The sequence below is a fragment of the Myxine glutinosa genome, chromosome 12 (assembly GCF_964187855.1).
Source record: "Myxine glutinosa chromosome 12, kmMyxGlut1.1, whole genome shotgun sequence".
Taxonomy (NCBI): Eukaryota; Metazoa; Chordata; class Myxini; order Myxiniformes; family Myxinidae; genus Myxine; species Myxine glutinosa.
In genome coordinates, this window is record NC_136272.1 from 84,235,584 (window position 1) to 84,257,966 (window position 22,383).

General features: G+C 42.8%; 1 protein-coding gene across 4 annotated transcripts in view; it reads left to right on the forward strand.

Annotated features, from left to right (window-relative positions):
- The window catches only part of LOC137437554 (uncharacterized), a 113,410-nt gene that overhangs the window by 62,380 nt on the left and 28,647 nt on the right, over positions 1 to 22,383 (forward strand). For all 4 annotated transcript variants that reach the window (XM_068131977.2, XM_068131978.2, XM_068131979.2 and 1 more), the window contains exons 4-6: positions 10,666 to 10,802; positions 10,964 to 11,070; positions 11,190 to 11,300. In XM_068131977.2, coding sequence (XP_067988078.2) covers positions 10,666 to 10,802; positions 10,964 to 11,070; positions 11,190 to 11,300 — 355 coding nt within the window. The remainder of the gene's footprint in view (positions 1 to 10,665; positions 10,803 to 10,963; positions 11,071 to 11,189; positions 11,301 to 22,383) is intronic.

Consider the following 22,383-nt stretch of genomic DNA (forward strand, 5'->3'; position numbering starts at 1 on the left):
TTCGTTCAACCATCAACTTCATCTGCTTCAGCATCAGGGTCAGCTTCTACAGATGAGCCAAGTCGTGCAGCTTTAGTCTGTATGTCCAAAAAAGACGCTATTACAAAAGCAGAACTTCTATGGACATTGAAAGTTGTTCGTTCGAATCTGAGCTACTCTTCCTGTGACGGTTTGAAGGATCTTCTGCAGGCAATGTTTCCTGGTGTTATCCCGGATGGTTTCTCAATGAGCTCATCGAAAGTTTCATATCTCATTAGCGAAGCCACAGGTCCTTATTTTCAGGACATGATAGTCACTGATGTTAAGAATTCAGCTTCTGGCTTCAGCCTCATGTATGATGAAACCACCAATAAACAGAACTTGAAGCAACTAGAAATCCGTGTACGGTATTGGTCTGATGCCGAGGAACAGATATTAGTATTTCACCTCAAAACTTACCTCATGGGTCATGCAACTGGAGAAGATTTGTCCAGGAAAATAATCTCTGCCTTGGATGAATCGAAACTGCAGCTTCAGGATATTATCATGCTCGGCAGTGATGGGCCTAATGTGAGCACCACTGTGTGGAGACAGATTGACAAAGCCATTCTCGACAACAGGGGCCCTGGTCTCCTTGATGTAGGGACATGTACTCTCCATACAGTACACAATGCTTTTGCCAAAGGACTTGCAGAGTACTGTGGAAACCTAACTGAGCTTGCAGTGGACATTTTCTACTGGTTCAAAGGCTCTGCTGCTAGATCTGTTGATTTTCAAGACATTCAGCATAAATTGGGTGCTGTTCCAAAAAAGCCTTTGAAGCATGTCGAGTGCAGGTGGTTGACACTGGGACCTGCAGTGGAGCGGCTGATAGAGATCTGGGAATCTCTCAAAGAGTATTTCTTGGTATTTCTTCCAAAGCAGCAGCCAAAGGACATGTTTAAACCCAGGTACAAAAGAATCAAAACAGAACTACAGCGACCGGAAATAAAAGCTCAACTGCATTTCCTGAAGTTCTTGGCAGCAACATTTGCAGAGTTCCTCACCTTCCAGTCAGAGCAACCACTTGTGCACATTCTATATGACAAACTCCATGACCTGCTCAAAAAACTGATCAGAAGAATTATGAAGACTCCTTCAGTTGATGCTGTGAAAGACATCTCAAACCTTGATGTTTCCATTGTTGCAAACCAGCTGGAGAATGAATCCATGGATGTGGGAGAGGATACCCGACGGTGTATCGCTAAGTTGAAAGTCTCTGAGAGGGAAAGGATGTATCTTGGGATGAGGAAGTGCTACCAGGCAGCCATAGTACACCTACAAAAGAAGCTTCCATTGACAAACAAAATCCTAAAGAATGCCAGATGTCTGCAGCCACAAAACAGGACTGCTGCATGGTCTCTTGAATCAGCCAAGAGCCTGTCCAGACAGCTGAAGAGGAATATTGACAGTGACAGCATTGCAGATGAATGGAAGGTGTACCAAGAGGAAGCCATTCCTACTGACTGGTCCCAGGAAACACAGGAGAATGAAGAAGAAGTCTGCATGAAGAGAGTGGACAGTTACTGGGGAAAAGTGTTGGCTTTAAAAGGCTGTACGGGAAACTGTAAATTCCCCCAAGTGAGACAAATGATAAGGATTGTCCTTGCACTGTCTCACGGAAACAGTGACGTGGAACGCGCGTTCTCAATCAGTGGGAAAAGTGTCACCAAGGAGAGAGTTAGTCTGAGCGAGGCATCAATCAATGGTCTCCGTGCAACAATGGATGGCATGAGATTGTATGGTGACCGGCCCGAAATGGTCCCAGTCACAAAGGGACTCCTCTCGTTAGGACGTTCTGCTCACATGCACTATATGCAGAGACTTGAAGAAGAACGAAAAGCCAAGGAAGATGAACAGAAAGCCAGGGAGAAAACCAGGCAAGAGAAAGAAGAAAGAGAGAGAACAGCTAAGATTGCTGTAGAGAAGGCAGCGGAGCTGTCTCGTAAGAGCGAGGACTTGAAGAAAACAGAGAAATCTCTGGCAGCAAAAGAGTCATCTCAGCAGATGTCACTGACTGTTAGCAACAGTCTGCTTGATCAAGCAAATAAAAAGCTTAAGGTGGCGCTTAAGAAAGGTGACATGACTGAAATTGCAGTAGCTCAGGCCATGCTTGAGTCTGCTCAGAAAAAGATTCAAGAGACACAGACTCGTATGGTGGAAACCAGGGAGGCGCAGAGAAAAGTGGAGAAGAAAAAGCAGACTTTGATAGAGTCCATGGTGGCTGCCAAAAAGAAGAAGTCATAGTTTTTGTTGTCGATGTTAAGACGGGTGGGCCCAAGTTCATTGGGGGTGTGTCCATGCCCATACATGTACATGTATTTGCATAAATCTTGCAGCAATAAAGCTACCGATGTTGTTCCAATGCTGAAATCTGTGCTATTACTTCCTAGTTTTTTCCTATTAAACTCCTATTTTTTGTGATCAGAATTCCTATTTTTCCTATTATTTTGTCAATCAAAGTGGCTGGGACCCCTGCCGTAGGGTAGCACGGATGACCAAACGAGCTGTTACTCTGAGGCATTCAATCAAATGGTGGATAATACGCATGGGGGAGCAAGAGGGAGAGAGGAAACCGGAGCCTGACCTGAACGGCTTCCCCGATGCAGTCTTCACCTGTAATAAATAAACTCACACGAAACGGATTTAAAATGTACAAAAATAAATACCGGCTTTATTATGAAATGGCCGGTACAAAATAAAACACGGTAACACTAAAATATCTAGATGGAGCGTTACCACACACACAATCAAATACAGACAATGGGAAATAGAATGGTAAAAGCAAAACGTGTTGTTTAATTACACTTAGCTCGACCATGGTGCGTCTCGTCAGAACTCGTCCAGGTATTGACAGTAAAATGCGCTTGCTCTTTGGCAGGAACCGCTCGTTCGGTTGGTGGGAACCGCTCGTTCGGTTGGTGGGAACCGCTCGTTCGTTGGCGGGAACCGCTCGTTCGTTGGCGGGAACCCAAGCCTCGCTGTGTGTCGCTCTGCAGCGAGCCAGCAGCACTCGTCCACCCGTCGCTCTTGCTTGGAAAGCCGCAGCTCTTCCTCCTCACGACCACCAGCAAGATATCGGCGCCCGGCCGCCCACGATGAGATCCAAAATCGGAGAAGAACCAGAAGGGTGTTGGTGCAGAGAGGGATAAAAATGCGATCGTTCACCAACAAAGTTCAAAACAAGCAGGCGCAGGAGGGAATCGGTCAGAGCGAGGAGCCAAGGAGAACAGAACAGAGAATGTCCGCTGGCGCGTCAAACCAAGAAGAAGAGCAAAGAGAAGAGAGAAAATGTCCACTAGCATGTTCTTTTATCACCCAGGCTCTGACGTCATCTGGGGTCCCCCCGCCAATCAGCGAGTCGTGTCTTCCCGTCCTCTTCCCTGCTCCTATCAGCAAGTCCCATCATACCCTGGGCTGGTGCCGATCAAAACCCTGACCAATTGCTGACCTTCTGGGCGTGGCCCTGGGCCCTCCCGTCCTGTGCGCCTCCCAAGTCAGGGTTGTCAGGGGTCGGGCTCTATGCATGACTTCCGGTGCGTTTTTATTAATAGTGAGCTGTTTAATGGGCGATTTTGGCTGGTGTCTCTGGTGTGGTGCCAAAAAGGACATCGGAAATAAATTGGAGGTATCGACATACAAGGGATACATCACCCATAATCCCTGAGCTAATTAACATACCCCACTCCTCGTAATAGGGACGAAGATACACTTGATCCGAACACGTTTTATCGGATCCCTATTTATAGTACATCGAGGTGGTTCTTCTTCTTCGGGACAATCAGAGCACACTAATCTATACACTCTACCTGGCCTATGGTATCCCTACCCCCTACAAACGTAACTATATTTGATGCTGTATCTCCAAATGTAACCACATTTGGTTTTCCATTGACTTAGGAAATTATATAGTCTTCCCCAAAGTTGTCTTTTAGTCTTGATTTCATAAGAGGGAAGCTAAATGGCTCATCGTTTGTCACCCAGGTCGGTTTTCTCCTTTTCATTTAGACTATTGACCGTTATTCGCTCTTCATTATTTGCTTACTAAATACTGAACAACTTTCATAAAAGCGGCCTCCCTCTCATAACATTATTTTGGCTACCTTTCTTTTTCTTTGTTAGTGATTCATCACCATCATCAGAAATGTATCTTCCAGTTCTGAACTTAACACTACACGGCAAATGGTAAACTGCATTTGATGCATGTATATCACAAGAATACTTGATCTGAGCCATAACTGTCTTTCCTCTGTTGCTGTTCCTTTCTTTACTCTTTTCATAGATCTCATCTTGAAAAGTAACTATTCTGACTTTATTAAATTAGTTGTAACACTTTTCCTACTCATGGCATTAATGGACTTGCCACAAAACATAGTCTTCACTCATGTAAATACCGTCTCGCCTGAACGCAACGTACAACAATCACAACCTTTCTCATTTGACTTCCTTTTTCAGAATCCATACGTGAATGTCGACATTATCTGTGAACATTTTTTCCAATGCACACATTCAATTTTTTTATCAATTATCACGACGTTCATTTGCCGCCTTTAAAAGTCCCTGAACACCGTTTTCCTGTCAACGACATTATATCCCCAGAGGAAAGAGACTAGTCACATAGTTTGCAGTTGTTCTCCATTCTTTATCTCCTCAACTGACCTGCAAAAAAGTCATTATTTATTATCTTACTATAATTCACCAAATGTCCATCCATCTGTCTGTTTGTCCGTCCGTTCGAAGGTACCGCAAAAACGGCTGAACCGATCGCAACGATATTTTGGGTGGGTAATCCTGGGATCTCCTGGAGTAAAATAGGGTATATTGTTTTTCCAATTTCAGCTTTGGCCTCCAGGATTTTCAGGTTTGGACTCCCGCATAATGTTATTTTCCTGCGTGCTGCACAAACGGCTGCACAGCTGCACCGATCGGTTGCACCAATCGGACTCCGTGACCTCGGACAAAGACCTTTTATAAGGACATGGGTTGAATCCCTGCTTGAGAGAATGCCAACCCCCCCCCCGCCATCACGGTCGTCTCTCCAACTAACAATCCCACGAGATATGCGGAAAGGACGACCCAAAACCAATTGTCTTTTTTTAAATTCGTATATAAACATCATTAAAAGTAAATAATGACCTCGGCCAAAGTTCAAACGACGTGAGTTTAATCTCTACATGAGAGAATTCCACATAGCTATTTGGGCGGTGTATACGCTAACAGATCGCTGTCTGCATCGATCTTGCCAAGGCCGTAACACCTATCATCTCAAAATCCTTTTAACTGTTGACTTGGTAGTTTTTACAATGAAGGAAACATTAACAATGTTGTTAAAAGCTTATTTTGTGATTAATTTGTGATTGGAGTTATGTTGTTTGGAATGAAAAAAGAGATATCGAGTTCAAGTAAATGACGACATGCCATGATGGTTTCTCCTTTCTAAACGTGAATTTCGCGGATCGCCATATGCAGATTCGCCACGGACCCACGATCGATGTTTCTATACGTGAACGTACCCGTTTGTTTGCGAACGGGTATGTTTTTCATGGAAATCATTCACGAACTTGCTGTCCATGTCTGACATGCGACTGAGGGTGCAACAGCAATGTGGAATTTATTGGTTTCATGCTTTAGCATTCGCCGTATCGGCATTGCATGTTTGCTTCTGGTCTCCCACCCATGCGTAGTACGGGTATCTCACTAGTTTTATGAATTTGCCAAGTGTCTTAACTCTTCGATGCAGGCGTCAAAAATCCTACATTACGCAGCCATTGGGCCTCGGAGGATATATTCGTGGTTATATATTTTTTACTTTTTTGTGATATATATTTTTCATTTCATACCCTTTTTCAATCCAAGTCGATGCCAATGGATGTGTATTTGCTCTGAAAATGTGAATCGTTGATCCTATTATTTGGAAGAATCCCATACAAGTAATGAATCATTTTTTTCTGCTTTTTTTTTGTACACCACACCTTTCCTCTGCCATCTCCAGGCATTGCAAATCGTCATTGCCGGGCACCGAAGGGGGCTCGGCCGTGACGCACGCTGAAAGGGAGTACTCAGTTTTCACTCTGGTTGTTTGTTTGTTTTCTTGTTTTCTTGTTTGTTTGTTGTACACCGCACATTTCCTATGCCATCTCCAGGCATTGCGAAACGTCATTGCTGGGCACTGAAGGGGGCTCGGCAGTGACGCACGCTGAAAGGGAGTACTCTGTTTTCACTCTCGTTGTTTGTTTGTTTTCTTGCTTTCTTGCTTTCTTTCTTTCTTTCTTTCTTGTTTGTCCGGGCGATATCTCAGCCATCCTTACAGATTCTGATGAAATGGTGGTGGTTTATGTGTTCTCTGAACGAATTGATTAATAATTTAATTTTTTTATGATTATTATTTATTTATTTTCATTATTAATCATTTATTTATCTTCTTTCTCATTTGGCCAATATCTCAGGCACCTTTTGAGCTCAGAAGCTAATATTTGGACATGAGTGACCAGGTGATGTGGCTTTCAAGGATATTTTTGATTTATTGATTAATCAATTAATCAATGAATCGATTAATTATTTAATTATTCGATTAATTACTAAAAAAAACATTTTCCCCCCAGTTACAGATTCTGATGAAATGGTGGTGGTTTATGTGTTCTGTGACTGAATTGATTGATAATTAAATTTTTTAATGATTATTATTTATTTATTTTCATTATTAATCATTTATTTATTTTCTTTCTCATTTGGCCAATATCTCAGGCACCTTTTGAGCTGGGAAGCTAATATTTGGACATGACAGTGACCAAGTGATGTGGCTATCAAGGATATTTTTGATGTATTGATTAATCATTTAATCGATTAATTATTTATTGATTAATTAATTGATTAATCAATTAATTATTTAATTTTTTATTAATGACATTTAATTAAATTCCTAAGAGATACATCTTCGGATGAAGCACTTGTGGTTTAGTTATGCTATTAGCCAATTGATTAAGAAAATATTTTGTGATAATCTTTTATTGATTTTAATTATACAATTAATCAATCAATTAGCGTACACCTCTCCCTCCCAATGCAGCCTCTATGAGCTGCACTGCAGTATTGCCGGGTGCCTAAGGTGCAATTTGCCGCAATGCTGCGCTGGAGGATATTTAATTATTTGGCATAGGTGCGGTGTACTTTGAATGTATGTGTACTTGTTTTCTTTCTTTCTTGTTTGTTTGTTTGTCCGGGCGATATCTCAGCCATCCTTTGAGCTCGGAAGCTGAAATTTTGGCACAGTAGTGAGCAAGTACTTTGTCAAAAATTGTATTTTTTGTTTTTTGAATAATTAATTAATTGAGGAGTTATTTAATTATTAGCGATTAATTAAGTACTTATTTAATTAATCAAATTTCCTTTCTCTTCTGACCATTAACTCAGGCACCTTTTGAGCTCTGAAGCTGATATTTGGTCATGAGTGACCAAGTGATGTGGCTATCAAGGATATTTTTGATTTATTGATGAATCAATTAATCGATGAATTATTTAATTATTCGATTAATTACTAAAAAAAAAAAATTCTTTTTTTCAGTTACAGATTCTGATGAAATGGTGGTGGTTTATGTGTTCTGTGACCGAATTGATTAATAATTTAATTTTTTCATGATTATTATTGATTTATTTTCATTATTAATCATTTATTTATTTTCTTTCTCATTTGGCCAATATCTCAGGCACCTTTTGAGCTGGGAAGCTAATATTTGGACATGACAGTGACCAAGTGATGTGGCTATGAAGGATATTTTTGATTTATTGATTAATCATTTAATCGAGTAATTATTTATTGATTAATCGATTAATTTATTTATTGATTAATCAATTAATTATTTAATTTTTTATTGATGAGTTATTTAATTAAATTTCTAAAAGATACATCTTCGGATGAAGCACTAGTGGTTTAGTTATGCTATTAGCCAATTGATTAAGAAAATATTTTGTGATAATCTTTTATTGATTTTAATTATACAATTAATCAATCAATTAGTTTACACCTCTCCCTCCCAATGCAGCCTCAATGAGCTGCACTGCGGTATTGCCGGGCGCCGGTGGCGCCCCGGCAATGCCGCGCTGTAGGATATTTAATTATTTGGCATGGGGGCGGTGTACTTTGAATGTATCTGTACTTGTTTTTGAACTTTTTTCTCTAAAAAGGTGAGGCTCATGGAGGAGTATTTGCTCAGAAAATATGATTCACTGATCCTTTTATTTAGAATGTATATGACCACAACTGTCAAATCCTACACCTTTGCAGCCATTGGGCCTCGGAGGCCCCACGAATGTATTCGTGTAAAGTTTTTTTTAAATTTTTAATTTTTTCTAGATTTGTTTTCTTTCATATCCTTTTTCAATCCAAGGTGATGCTCATGGATGTGTATTTGCTCAGAAAATGTGAATCGTTGATCCTATTATTTGGAAGAATCCCATACAAGTAATGAATAATCTTTTTTTGTGCAAAAAAAAAAAATTGGGAGGGTTTTTCAACTTTTTTTTGTCTCTAAAAAGTTGAGGCTCATGGAGGAATATTTGCTCAAAAATATGATTCACTGATCCTTTTATGTAGAATATATATGTCCACAACATTGTCAAAAATCCTACACCAATGCAGTCCTGGGAGGCCTGGGCATTTTATTACTTATGATTATGTGTAATTTGTAATGTGTTATGGGTAATGTATAATGTGTTATGGGTAATGTATAATGTGTTATGGGTAATGTGTAGTGTGTTATGGGTAATGTGTTATGGATTTATGAATGAAGGTTTTACCTCGAATCTGAATGAAATATTTTTACATTTATTCCATCGAATTATTTATATCCAAGTTATAGGAGCATACAAGAAGGCTCATGCAAAGCAAAAAAAATTATATAACATTGTTATAACACAAGAAAAATTATGAGGCACCTCTAATGCCCCAGGCCTGCATTAGTGTTATGAATGAAGAATGAAGCTTTTCCCATGAACCTGAATGAAAATTTTCATATTTTTGTCACTGAATTATTTGTAACCAAGCTATCGGAGCATATAATGAGGCTCATATCAAGAAAATAATGATATAACATAGTAGTACAACAACATTTATGCCTGGTCTCTAAGCCCCTGGCCTGAATTTGTGTTATGAGTGAAGATTTCCCCACTAACATGAATGAGATTTTCATATTTTTGTCACTGAATTATTTGTAACCAAGTTATTGGAGCATATAATGAGGCTCATATCAAGAAAATAATGATGTAACATAATAGTACAACAACTTTTATGAGGGGCCTCGAAGGCCCCAGGCCTGCATTCGTGTAAGATTTTTTCCTCGGCTATCCTGCCGACCAAAGACTTGGTAAAGGTTTACCAATCACTGTGGCAATTAAAGTGCATAAGGCTGGTATAAATCTATCTATAATTCCAGTAATCTCTGTACGTTTGTACGTCTGTTTGTCTGTGACCGCTGTTTCTCGACAACCACGGGTCCGATATACTTTTAACTTGCCAGGTATATTGCTGGGGACCCGAGGATGTGCCTTTTCAAGGTTTCATATTAATCGGACAATTACTTACCGAGCTATGTCCAAAAAACGATTCAACCAATCAGAGAGCAGCGAACGATCGCGTGTGCCGAACGTGGAGGACACACTCTGCCTCGGATGGCACATTTGAGAGCGTATTCATTTATTTCACGTTTGCAAACTATGTTGGCGTTAAACTATGTTTTAAAACTAATAAAACCGAATTTGCGATTCATTCGCTTTCCTGCGCGTTTGTGCACGCGATGGCGATTTCTTTACCAAACTCCGGAAGCCGTTCGCTTTGGACCAAACCATTGCATGTAAATAGAGGGGGGGGATTGTCACCGTACTCGCAAGCCGTTCGCTTTGGACCAAACCATTTCATGTAAATAGAGGGGGGGGATATAATTTTAGATATAGATATAGTACGGGCAATGCCCTAGTAAATATAATCTGTTGATACTAATGAAGACCCTAAAGTGCCGAGCTGAGAGTTTGCACACTGTGTTGTTTTCTGACTAGACATATCCCACCATGGCTTGCTGAGTTTTAATAAACTTTTAATGACTTGTGAATACATGATTTTATTTTCAATATGGTTTCATTCCTCATGTTCAGCTTGCGATCTCAAAAGTAATGAGTTATGTAATTAATCAAATATTTAACAGGTGATGTAGTCCATTTGTTTTTCCATCATGAAATGGGATTATAGAACTTTCCAATTGGGATCTATAACAAATATTTAATAAACATCCCATAGTTTGCTTTTGGATTACTCATGATTATCAAATTGGAGAAAAGAGTAGGATATCCCAAAATTACAATTTCCTTGCCTCATGCCATGCATCACAAAAGGAACAAGCCACACCTGTGTGTTACATTACCTGGCGGAATGCACCTGATGTAATCAGCACTCATAGTAAATGGCAGTGGAAATGCAGCATTCTACTCTGTTATGTCATTCAGCTGTTATTGTGGCAGTTTAACGACTCAATGTATCTCACATTCTCCTTTCTGACCCACTTTTTCCTCCCTCTTCACAATCGTTTTACAGTTGGCTTAAATCATTCAAAAGGCTCTTTTCAACTCAAACACCATACATCTATCTGCTTTTCTCTTTAGGGAGAACCTGGCGGGAGATGCATATTTGCTTTCGCAGATGGATAGCCAGCAGTATGTACCAGTGGAGACAATCGCTGGCTTTAACCTCGTCAAGCGCCTCACTTCTGACCTTCAGCTCATTATTGATGTCCTCAAGTGTAGGTGGCACACTGCATGGATTAAGGCCTGATATGTGATTATAAGAATTCTGGCTGTGATGATTGTAAGTGATTTGTCTCTTGCAGAGCTTGTTGTATAGTGACAAGTTTCTCTTTGAGTGTACATTGTTTGATATGCACCTGTCTCTCGTTTTCTGCAGCCTCCTCAGTGGTGCAGGTCGATGAAGCAGGGCGCCGTGTACGCCCAGTGCTGCCTAAACGCTGTATTGTAATTCTGCGTGAAATACCACAGAATACGCCTGTGGAGGTGAGCACTTGTCTCTGTTGCCCAGCTCGATCTTGTATTGCTGTTCAAAGCACTCTCTTGACAGTCTCATAAATGCCATTTCTGGTGCATGCCATGAGTTAATACTTTCCGTTGCATAGGACATCAAGGCCTTGTTTGCACGTGACCGGTGTCCTGAGATGCTGAGCTGTGAATTTGCACACAACGATAGCTGGTACATCGCTTTCGACTCTGAGGCAGATGCACAGCAGGTATCTCGCTGCCAAGCAATTTGGGAAAGAGCGGATCTATTTCATATCCATGTGAACAAATGTATAATTTCAAAAGCAGGAGAATGTCATATGAAAGGTTGGAGGCCAGTTGGAGAATGTCAGTTGAAGGCCGTCAATTTGCAGTATCTCTAATGCAAATATGGTGAATTTTTGAATCCCTGCCCCAATATGTTATTTCCCTCCCATTACTCCCCCATCTTATTCACGTCACTTTTCCTTCTCTCACTATGCCTCCCGTTCCCACCCACACCTCGTCTTTATCCCTCATATAATCCTCACACCCTTTCCCCACCACCCCAAGCCCTCCTGTGTAAATGATAAATAGATGGCCCCTTTTGGCTCAGCAATTCGCATTGGCATCATTTCCACTTTGCATATTGTGAAAAGTGATGTGGATTTTGTCAAAATAGAAATTATCATCACGCTCGAGTTAATTGTTAATCAAAGCAATTTCTCACAAAACACATCTGTTCCAATGAGCAACGCTTTTCTTTTTGCGTTTAAAAAAAACAAAAACAAAATTTTTTTTTTGTCTGCAGCCGGTTTATGCTTATGCTTATGTGTCGTGACTTATGCTTTCGGTTTCTCCGTTTGTGTGTGCATAGCATATTTTTGTTGCCGCGATAACATGTGAGCCGCCAAGGGAATTTTAACCAAACTTGGTAAAGTTCTACTCTCCTATGATGCGAAGATTAATTGATTAGATTTTGGGTTCAAATGGTCAGTGTATTGCTATGTGACCTTCAATTGAAAATCTTTGTCCTCACAACAACTTGTGAACTACAATAAGGGATTTCAACCAAACTTATCAACTATGATGCCATGATGGACTGATTCAATTTTACTTTCAACTGGTCAAAGGTCACGTGACTTTTGCAAATCAAGAAACATCTGATGTTTCTCTTCTCTCTATCTCGATCTCTAATTCTATCTCTATCCCTCTTTCATGTGACCATTAATTTTTAATTTGACCTTTAATTGAGATCAAATGCAACATTGAGATCACATCTAACCCATTGACGAATTTACATCAAATTCTGTTTTCTAGGATTTGGGGGGGGGGGGGGGGGAGGGGGGAGGGAGGGTTGTTTTTAGGAGGGGGAGGGGGAGCGGGGAGGGGGAGGGGTTTTTTTGTGTTTTTTGCACGACCGCTATCAATGGGTCTTTTGAGATTACACCCTTTTCCCTCTTACTCACTCTCCCCTTCCCTCTCCATGCTGTTCTCTTCCCCACAGCCCCTGCCCTCATACGCAGTAGCCGACGCATTGGAGCTCCATCTTCGCGTTTTAACACCACACTGCCAGAACATCATTCTGCACAGTAACTTGCGTGGATGACGTGTTATGCAGCTGGTGGAATATCCCACGAGGCTGTTCACTGTGTGATTGGCGGGATATCCCACGAAGCAATGCCTCCTGTTGGGATATCCCGCGAGGCATCCTGCGAAGCAATGTTTACCATGTGAACGGAGGGATATCACGTGAAGCTATTCACAGTGTGAATGAACGGGATATCACGTGAAGCTATTCACAGTGAATGAACGGGATATCACGTGAAGCTATTCACAGTGAATGAACGGGATATCACATGAAGCTATTCACAGCGTGAATGAACGGGATATCACGTGAAGCCATTCACAGCGTGAATGGCGGGATATCACTTGATGCTATTCAAAGCGTGAATGGTGGGATATCACGTTAAGTTATTCACAGCGTGAATGGCGGGATATCACGTGAAGCTATTCACAGCGTGAATGAACGGGATATCACGTGAAGCTATTCACAGCGTGAATGGCGGGATATCACTTGATGCTATTCAAAGCGTGAATGGCGGGATATCATGTGAAGCTATTCACAGCGTGAATGGCGGGATATCACGTGAAGCTATTCACAGCGTGAATGGCGGGATATCACTTGAAGCAATTCAAAGCGTGAATGGCGGGATATCACGTGAAGCTATTCACAGCGTGAATGGCGGGATATCACGTGAAGCTGTTCACAGTGTGAATGAACGGGATATCACGTGAAGCTATTCACAGTGTGAATGGCGGGATATCACGTGAAGCTATTCACAGTGTGAATGAACGGGATATCACGTGAAGCTGTTCACAGTGTGAATGGCAGGATATCACGTGAAGCTGTTCACAGTGTGAATGAACGGGATATCACGTGAAGCTATTCACAGTGTGAATGAACGGGATATCACGTGAAGCTGTTCACAGTGTGAATGGCAGGATATCACGTGAAGCTGTTCACAGTGTGAATGAACGGGATATCACGTGAAGCTGTTCACAGTGTGAATGAACGGGATATCACGTGAAGCTGTTCACAGTGTGAATGAACGGGATATCACGTGAAGCTATTCACTGTGTGAACAGAGGGACATCACGTGAAGCTATTCACAGTGTTAACTGAGGGACATTACCTGAAGCTATTCACAGTGTGAACAGAGGGACATCATGTGAAGCTATTCACAGTGTGAACAGAGGGACATCACGTGAAGCTATTCACAGTGTGAACAGAGGGATATCACGTGAAACTATTCACAGTGTGAATGGCGGGATATCCCGTGAAGCTATTCACAGTGTGAATGGCAGGATATCACATGAAGCTATTCACAGTGTGAACAGAGGGACATCACGTGAAGCTATTCACAGTGTGAATGGCGGGATATCCCTTGAAGCTAATCACAGTGTGAATGGCGGGATATCACGTGAAGCTATTCACAGTGTGAATGGCAGGATATCACATGAAGGTATTCACAGTGTGAATGACGGGATATCCCGTGAAGCTATTCGCAGTGTGAACAGAGGGATATCACGTGAAGCTATTCACAGTGTGAATGACGTGATATCATGTGAAGCTAGTCACAGCGTGAACAGAGGGATATCACGTGAAGCTGTTCACAGTGTGTGAATGAACGGGATATCACGTGAAGCTATTCACAGTGTGAATGAACGGGATATCACGTAAAGCTGTTCACAGTGTGAATGGCAGGATATCACGTGAAGCTGTTCACAGTGTGAATGAACGGGATATCACGTGAAGCTATTCACAGTGTGAATGAACGGGATATCACGTGAAGCTGTTCACAGTGTGAATGGCAGGATATCACGTGAAGCTGTTCACAGTGTGAATGAACGGGATATCACGTGAAGCTGTTCACAGTGTGAATGAACGGGATATCACGTGAAGCTGTTCACTGTGTGAACAGAGGGACATCACGTGAAGCTATTCACCATGTTAACTGAGGGACATCACGTGAAGCTATTCACAGTGTGAACAGAGGGACATCATGTGAAGCTATTCACAGTGTGAACAGAGGGACATCACGTGAAGCTATTCACAGTGTGAACAGAGGGATATCACGTGAAACTATTCACAGTGTGAATGGCGGGATATCCCGTGAAGCTATTCACAGTGTGAATGGCGGGATATCCCGTGAAGCTATTCACAGTGTGAATGGCAGGATATCACATGAAGCTATTCACAGTGTGAACAGAGGGACATCACGTGAAGCTATTCACAGTGTGAATGGCGGGATATCCCTTGAAGCTAATCACAGTGTGAATGGCAGGATATCACGTGAAGCTATTCACAGTGTGAATGGCAGGATATCACGTGAAGGTATTCACAGTGTGAATGACGGGATATCCCGTGAAGCTATTCGCAGTGTGAACAGAGGGATATCACGTGAAGCTATTCACAGTGTGAATGACGGGATATCCCGTGAAGCTATTCACAGTGTGAATGGCAGGATATCACGTGAAGCTATTCACAGTGTGAATGGCAGGATATCACGTGAAGGTATTCACAGTGTGAATGGTGGGATATCACGTGAAGCTATTCACAGCGTGAATGGCGGGATATCACGTGAACCTATTCACAGCGTGAATGACGGGATATCCCGTGAAGCTATTCACAGTGTGAATGGCAGGATGTCACGTGAAGCTATTCACAGTGTGAATGGTGGGAAATCACGTGAAGCTATTCACAGCGTGAATGGTGGGATATCACGTGAAGCTATTCACAGTGTGAATGGCAGGATATCACGTGAAGCTATTCACAGTGTGAATGGCGGGATATCACGTGAAGCTATTCACAGTGTGAATGACGGGATATCACGTGAAACTATTCACAGTGTGAATGGCGGGATATCACGTGAAGCTATTCACAGTGTGAATGGCGGGATATCCCGTGAAGCTATTCACAGTGTGAATGGCGGGATATCACGTGAAGCTATTCACAGTGTGAATGGCGGGATATCCCGTGAAGCTATTCACAGTGTGAATGGCGGGATATCCCGTGAAGCTATTCACAGCGTGAATGGCAGGATATCACGTGAAGCTATTCACAGTGTGAATGGCAGGATATCACTTGAAGCTATTCAAAGCGTGAATGGCGGGATATCACGTGAAGCTATTCACAGCGTGAATGGCGGGATATTACGTAAAGCTATTCACAGCGTGAATGGTGGGAAATCACGTGAAGCTATTCACAGCATGAATGGTGGGATATCACGTGAAGCTATTCACAGTGTGAATGGCGGGATATCACGTGAAGCTATTCACAGCGTGAATGGCGGGATATCACGTGAAGCTATTCACAGGGTGAATGGCAGGATATCACGTGAAGCTATTCACAGTGTGAATGGCAGGATATCACATGAAGGTATTCAAAGCGTGAATGGCAGGATATCACATGAAGCTGTTCAAGGCGTGAATGGCGGGATATCACGTGAAACTATTCAAAGCGTGAATGGCAGGATATCACATGAAGCGATTCAAAGCGTGAATGGCGGGATATCACGTGAAGCTATTCACAGTGTGAATGGCAGGATATCACTTGAAGCTATTCAAAGCGTGAATGGCGGGATATCACGTGAAGCTATTCACAGCATGAATGGCGGGATATCACGTGAAGCTATTCACAGTGTGAATGGCAGGATATCACATGAAGGTATTCAAAGCGTGAATGGCAGGATATCACATGAAGCTATTCAAAGCGTGAATGGCGGGATATGTGAAGCTATTCAAAGCGTGAATGGCAGGATATCACATGAAGCTATTCAAAGCGTGAATGGCGGGATATCACGTGAAGCAATTCACAGTGTGAATGGCAGGACATCACTTGAAGCTATTCAAAGCGTGAATGGCGGGATATCACGTGAAGCTATTCACAGCATGAATGGCGGGATATCACGTGAAGCTATTCACAGCGTGAATGGCGGGATATCATATGAAGCTATTCACAGCGTGAATGGCGGGATATCATGTGAAGTTATTCACAGTGTGAATGGCAGGATATCACCTGAAGCTATTCACAGCGTGAATGGCGGGATATCACGTGAAGCAATTCACAGTGTGAATGGCAGGATATCACGTGAAGCTATTCAAAGCGTGAATGGCAGGATATCACGTGAAGGTATTCACAGCGTGAATGGCAGGATATCACGTGAAGGTATTCACAGTGTGAATGGCAGGATATCACTTGAAGCTATTCAAAGCGTGAATGGCGGGATATCACGTGAAGCTATTCACAGCGTGAATGGCAGGATATCACGTGAAGGTATTCACAGCGTGAATGGCGGGATATCACTTGAAGCTATTCAAAGTGTGAATGGCGGGATATCACGTGAAGGTATTCACAGTGTGAATGGCAGGATATCACTTGAAGCTATTCACAGCATGAATGGCGGGATATCACGTGAAGCTATTCACAGCGTGAATGGCAGGATATCACGTGAAGGTATTCACAGTGTGAATGGCGGGATATCACGTGAAGCTATTCAAAGTGTGAATGGCAGGATATCACGTGAAGGTATTCACAGTGTGAATGGCGGGATATCACTTGAAGCTATTCACAGCGTGAATGGCAGGATATCACGTGAAGGTATTCACAGTGTGAATGGCAGGATATCACTTGAAGCTATTCAAAGCGTGAATTGCGGGATATCACGTGAAGCTATTCACAGCGTGAATGGCGGGATATCATGTGAAGCTATTCACAGCGTGAATGGCGGGATATCATGTGAAGCTATTCACAGCGTGAATGGCGGGATATCACGTGAAGCTATTCACAGCGTGAATGGCGGGATATCACGTGATGCTATTCAAACAAAGTGTGAATGGCGGGATATCCCGTGAAGCTATTGACAGCGTGAATGGCGGGATATCCCGTGAAGCTATTCACAGTGTGAATGGCAGTATATCACTTGAAGCTATTCAAAGCGTGAATGGCGGGATATCACGTGAAGCTATTCACAGCGTGAATGGCGGGATATCACGTGAAGCTATTCACAGCGTGAATGGCGGGATATCACGTGAAGCTATTCACAGCCTGAATGGCGGGATATTACGTGAAGCTATTCACAGCGTTAGTGGCGGGATATCACGTGAAGCTATTCACAGCGTGAATGGCGGGATATCACGTGAAGCTATTCACAGCGTGAATGGCGGGATATCACGTGAAGCTATTCACAGCGTGAATGGCGGGATATCATGTGAAGCTATTCACAGCGTGAGTGGCGGGATGTCACGTGAAGCTATTCACAGCGTGAATGGCGGGATATCACGTGAAGCTATTCACAGCGTGAATGGCGGGATATCACGTGAAGCTATTCACAGCGTGAATGGCGGGATTTCACGGTAAGCTATTCCCAGTGTTAATGGCGGGATATCCTGCTTGGCAATGTTTACCACTTGAACGGGGAGATATCATGTGAAGCAATGTTTACCACTTGAACGGCGAGATATCACGTGAAGCAATGTTTAGAAACAGGTCATGATCATGGCTCGTAGAAGATGTTTTTTTGCCAATGTCCAGCTGCTTTTTGCGCCGCTGGTGAAAGATGGGTTTTATAACTGTCATGCTTGCGGCTCGTGAATATTATTATTATTATTAATTTTTTTTTTTTTAAGCATCAGCGAAAAAACACATACACTGGACATAGGGCCGCAAATAAAAAAGCAGGTGCAACTTATCAACCGTGAATACGCCGAATCAGCGAATAGCGGGATCTGACTGTACTATTTTTGTTTCCAGTATGAACAATACTGATTGAGATTTGGAGTTTTTTCAGGGTATAGCTTAATCTCACACTTTCAAAAAAACTATTTATTCGTGCAAAATGTGTTTGAGACTGTTACTGGTAAGCAAAATACTGACTAATTTGTATAAAATCTGTATATATATTCTCCGTAGGTGATTCTGTCTGTCTGTCTGTCCGGGGGAGTGGCAACACCCGGTCTGGGAAGGGCTTAAAAAACAAATATCCACCATTTTGTTGACTCGCATAGCTTTGAGGCCTCTTTTGTTAGGTCAGCATTGTCTTGCTCTCTCTCACAGTTTTATTTCAATTCTAATTCGATTTCAACTCTAATTCATTTCATTTTTCACAGTCGCTAACATGGTTTAGACTCGGTTGCAAAAAACGGGAAGGAAATTCAATTAAAGTTACCGTTTATAGAACGAAATGCATTTTCGTAGGCCTGTAACATAAAGTCCATTGAAACTCTCTCCCGGCTTCACCATCTGATTTCATTTTTATCGATGGTTTTAGACTCGGTGTCAGCAATAATTGAGAAAATTCACAGAAGCACGGGAAATCGCTGAGACATTTTAAAAATTCACGGCACAGTCTGTCATACACCGCCTAAAATAACAGACGGGAAAATGCCAAGACATATTAAAAATTTGTGGCGGACTTTTCCATTTGATGACAGACGGCACAATGAAATATTTAATTTATACGTCGTCACAATAATGTGGGGAGAGGGGCACAGCTTCGTTCACGTATCGCCACAGACGGGAAATTGCCGGCAGATATTTTTTCGTTCCAAATTTCATTCATCATCATAATACGGAAGTAAAGGTAATCCTGTTTAAACACACCATTCATTCCATCGATGTTTTTTGTTTTTTTTCCTGCACGAGTTTTCAAGGCTGAATCGTCTTCTCACATCCAGGATTGAAAAAACAAACTCCATTTCAGTGTGCATGGACATGTAATTCACAACAACAACAACAACAACAACAGGCATTTTAAGGCCATTTTCCCTGCTAGAGCGGGGGTTAGCCTTGCTGGCCCCATGACAATCTTCTCCATTTTGCCCTATTTCCTGCATCTCCCCTTGTTAACCCCCTTGCCCACATTTCATCTTCCTCCACCTTTCGCCAAGTCTTTCTCGGTCTTCCCCATCCTCTACTTCCTTCTACATTCATTTCCATCACTCTTCTCAACCAGTCACTTTCATCCTTCCTCGACACATGACCAAACCATCTCAACCTGTTTCTCTTCACAGCATCCATCACAGGCTCTATTCCCATCATCTTTCGCAATTCATCATTTGCCTTGCTCTCTCTCAACGATACTCCGCACATCCCCCGAACCAATCGCATTTCCACCTTTTCCAGCCTTCGTTGCTGCTCTATGTTCATTACCCATGTCTCACTCCCATAAATCATAACACTTCTCACACATGCAGCATACACCTTTCCCTTCAGCTTCAACGACACTCCCCTCCTCATCAGCACGCCATTCAGTTCCTGAAACTTCTTCCATGCACATCTCACTCTTGCAACCGTTGCCTAGTCTGATCCACCTTCTCCATTCAGCATGTCTCCTAGGTAGCAAAATGTTTTCACACCTTCCAGCTTCATGCCTTCTCCAAGTGTTACGGGGTCCTCCCCTTACCTCTGGTCTCGGTGGACCTCCGAACCCCGAGAGGGTTCCCGGCAGAAAGATGTGTTATCCTTGGTTGAAATCAAGCAAACAATGAAACCCTCAATGGAACCAGCAAATGAAACAGTCAAATCAATAATGCAACCACACCAGGTTATGAACAAACAATAATATATTAGAAATCACACAAAGAGAGCCATACAACAATGGGGGCAATCACCCCTACTATCAAATCTTACGGTGGTAACCTTATCAAGCCCCTTAACCCCAAACTCACGGCACCTCCCCAATGTCCCTGCACCCCTCCAAGGCGAAGTCCCAATGTCTCTGTGCACTCCCGCGATCGGGGAGTCAAGGGCCGAACAAAGTCAATTGAGGCGTAGGCGATCGAGACGACCCCGAGGTCACGTTGTTCCGCACCCAGCAATACAGCGGTGGAAAGGAACCTCACAAAGACGCGCTCCGACGTACACGTTTGCGGTTCAATCCACGAGCCTCCGTATAACTCTCAAGTGCCCTTTCTGGCACAGCCGTCCCCGGCAAACCACCGGGGAATAATGCCCAGCCGACACGACCAAACCCGGTTCACTGCAGGTTGCTCGCGTGGCGAATATGGCGGACGGCTTTCACTCGAACCCGGGCTTTGAGGCCAGGATCCTCCGGAACCTCAATGAGGATACCCGACGACACAGGCTCCACGCACTCCGGTGCCTGAGCTTCCCTTCAAGGACGCAAAGTTCACTCGCACTGTACATCAACCGCTCGGTCCGGAGCTTCAACAACCACGTCTCTTCACGATCTCCTATCGCCTCTTCTTCCTTGCTCCACCTCTTCCGGTCACGATCCGGATTTCCGGCCACATTTTACCAGGAGCGCTTTTAAATCTTTTAACTATAATAGCCCTTTCCCTTCAACCACAATCACCAGAATACTTCGAACCAACAACAATAATCATAACGACAATCATTAGGGCCGAATCCGTAACACAAGATCCAACTCAACATTTCCTCCATCTGCAGCTCCCTCGATGCACACCTTACACTTGAATGTAGCTGCCACACTGGTTAATGGACCCTCTCAGTCCACTACATTTTTGATGAACCCACTCAGCACACATTGTACATTGAATGGAGTTCACTCCGACACCCTTCCTGCACACAGCAGAGGGCCACTTCCCAGTTCTTTCCACCTCACCACATGCTTTACCACTTGCCATCACCTTCGTTTTTCTGATATTCACCTTCAGACCTTTTGCCTCCATACATTCCTTCCACTTGCTCATCTTCTCTTTCAGTCCATCTATACTTTCCGCAATCAACACCAGATCATCTGCATACAACAACTGCCACGGTAAACCCTCCCTTACATTCCGAGCCAGCACCTCCATCACAGCTACAAATAGTAGTGGACTTAGTACCGACCCCTGATGCACTCCCACCTTCACATCAAACTCACCACTGTTCCCGTCCTTCGTCCTTACAGCTGTGCGCTTTCCTTCGTACATTGCCATCACGACTCTGACCAACCATTCCTCCACTCCTAACTTCCTCAATGCCCAACATCAACAAACCCAAGAAACAACTTCTTGCTCTTCTCCATGTACTTCTCCTGCAACTGCCTTACAATAAAAAGCGCGTCTGTCGTTCCTCTTCCTGGCATAGATCGAAACTGCATTTAGTCGATCTTCACTTTCTTCCTTGTCCTCCTCTCCAACACCCTTTCCAATAGCTTCATTCCATGCTCAAATAACTTTATCGCTCGATACGAGCCACAGTCCAGAGGGTCACCTTTTCCCTTGTATAGAGGGACGAGGGTACTCAGTTCCCAATCCACTGGAATGTGGCCTTCTTTCACCACCAGATTACAGATTAAAAGGACATGTAATTCACAAGTGTAAAATAAATAAATAAACACAAACGGGAGATTGCCAAGATATTTTTTCGTTCTTATTTTATACGTTATGTGATGTCCATGCACACTTTAAGTTTATTTGAAATCTTTAATTTTAAAAATGTCATTTTGTATGGTGTAACGAAAAGAGTAGCATTGGTTTCTTCAGGACAGAAAGGTGTTATGTGATGTTATTATACACCGCCCAAAAGACTTTTCCAGGGCCTTTTCCATTTGAGCTGTATTCTTTACATCTGGGGTGGGGAACCTCCGGCCTCCGGGCCGTATACGGCCCGCGAGACCGTTTGATCCGGCCCGCGGGGCAATTCATCTATCTATAAAAAAAAATGTTTTTTTGTTTTTTGTTTTTTGTATACAACATCGAGGCTCGTGAAAGAGCGAACATTAATCACACAGAAAGACAAACCGACACATAAAACATATAACATCGGGAGCAGTAGACAAGATGGGGAGAGAGGGGGAAGGACAC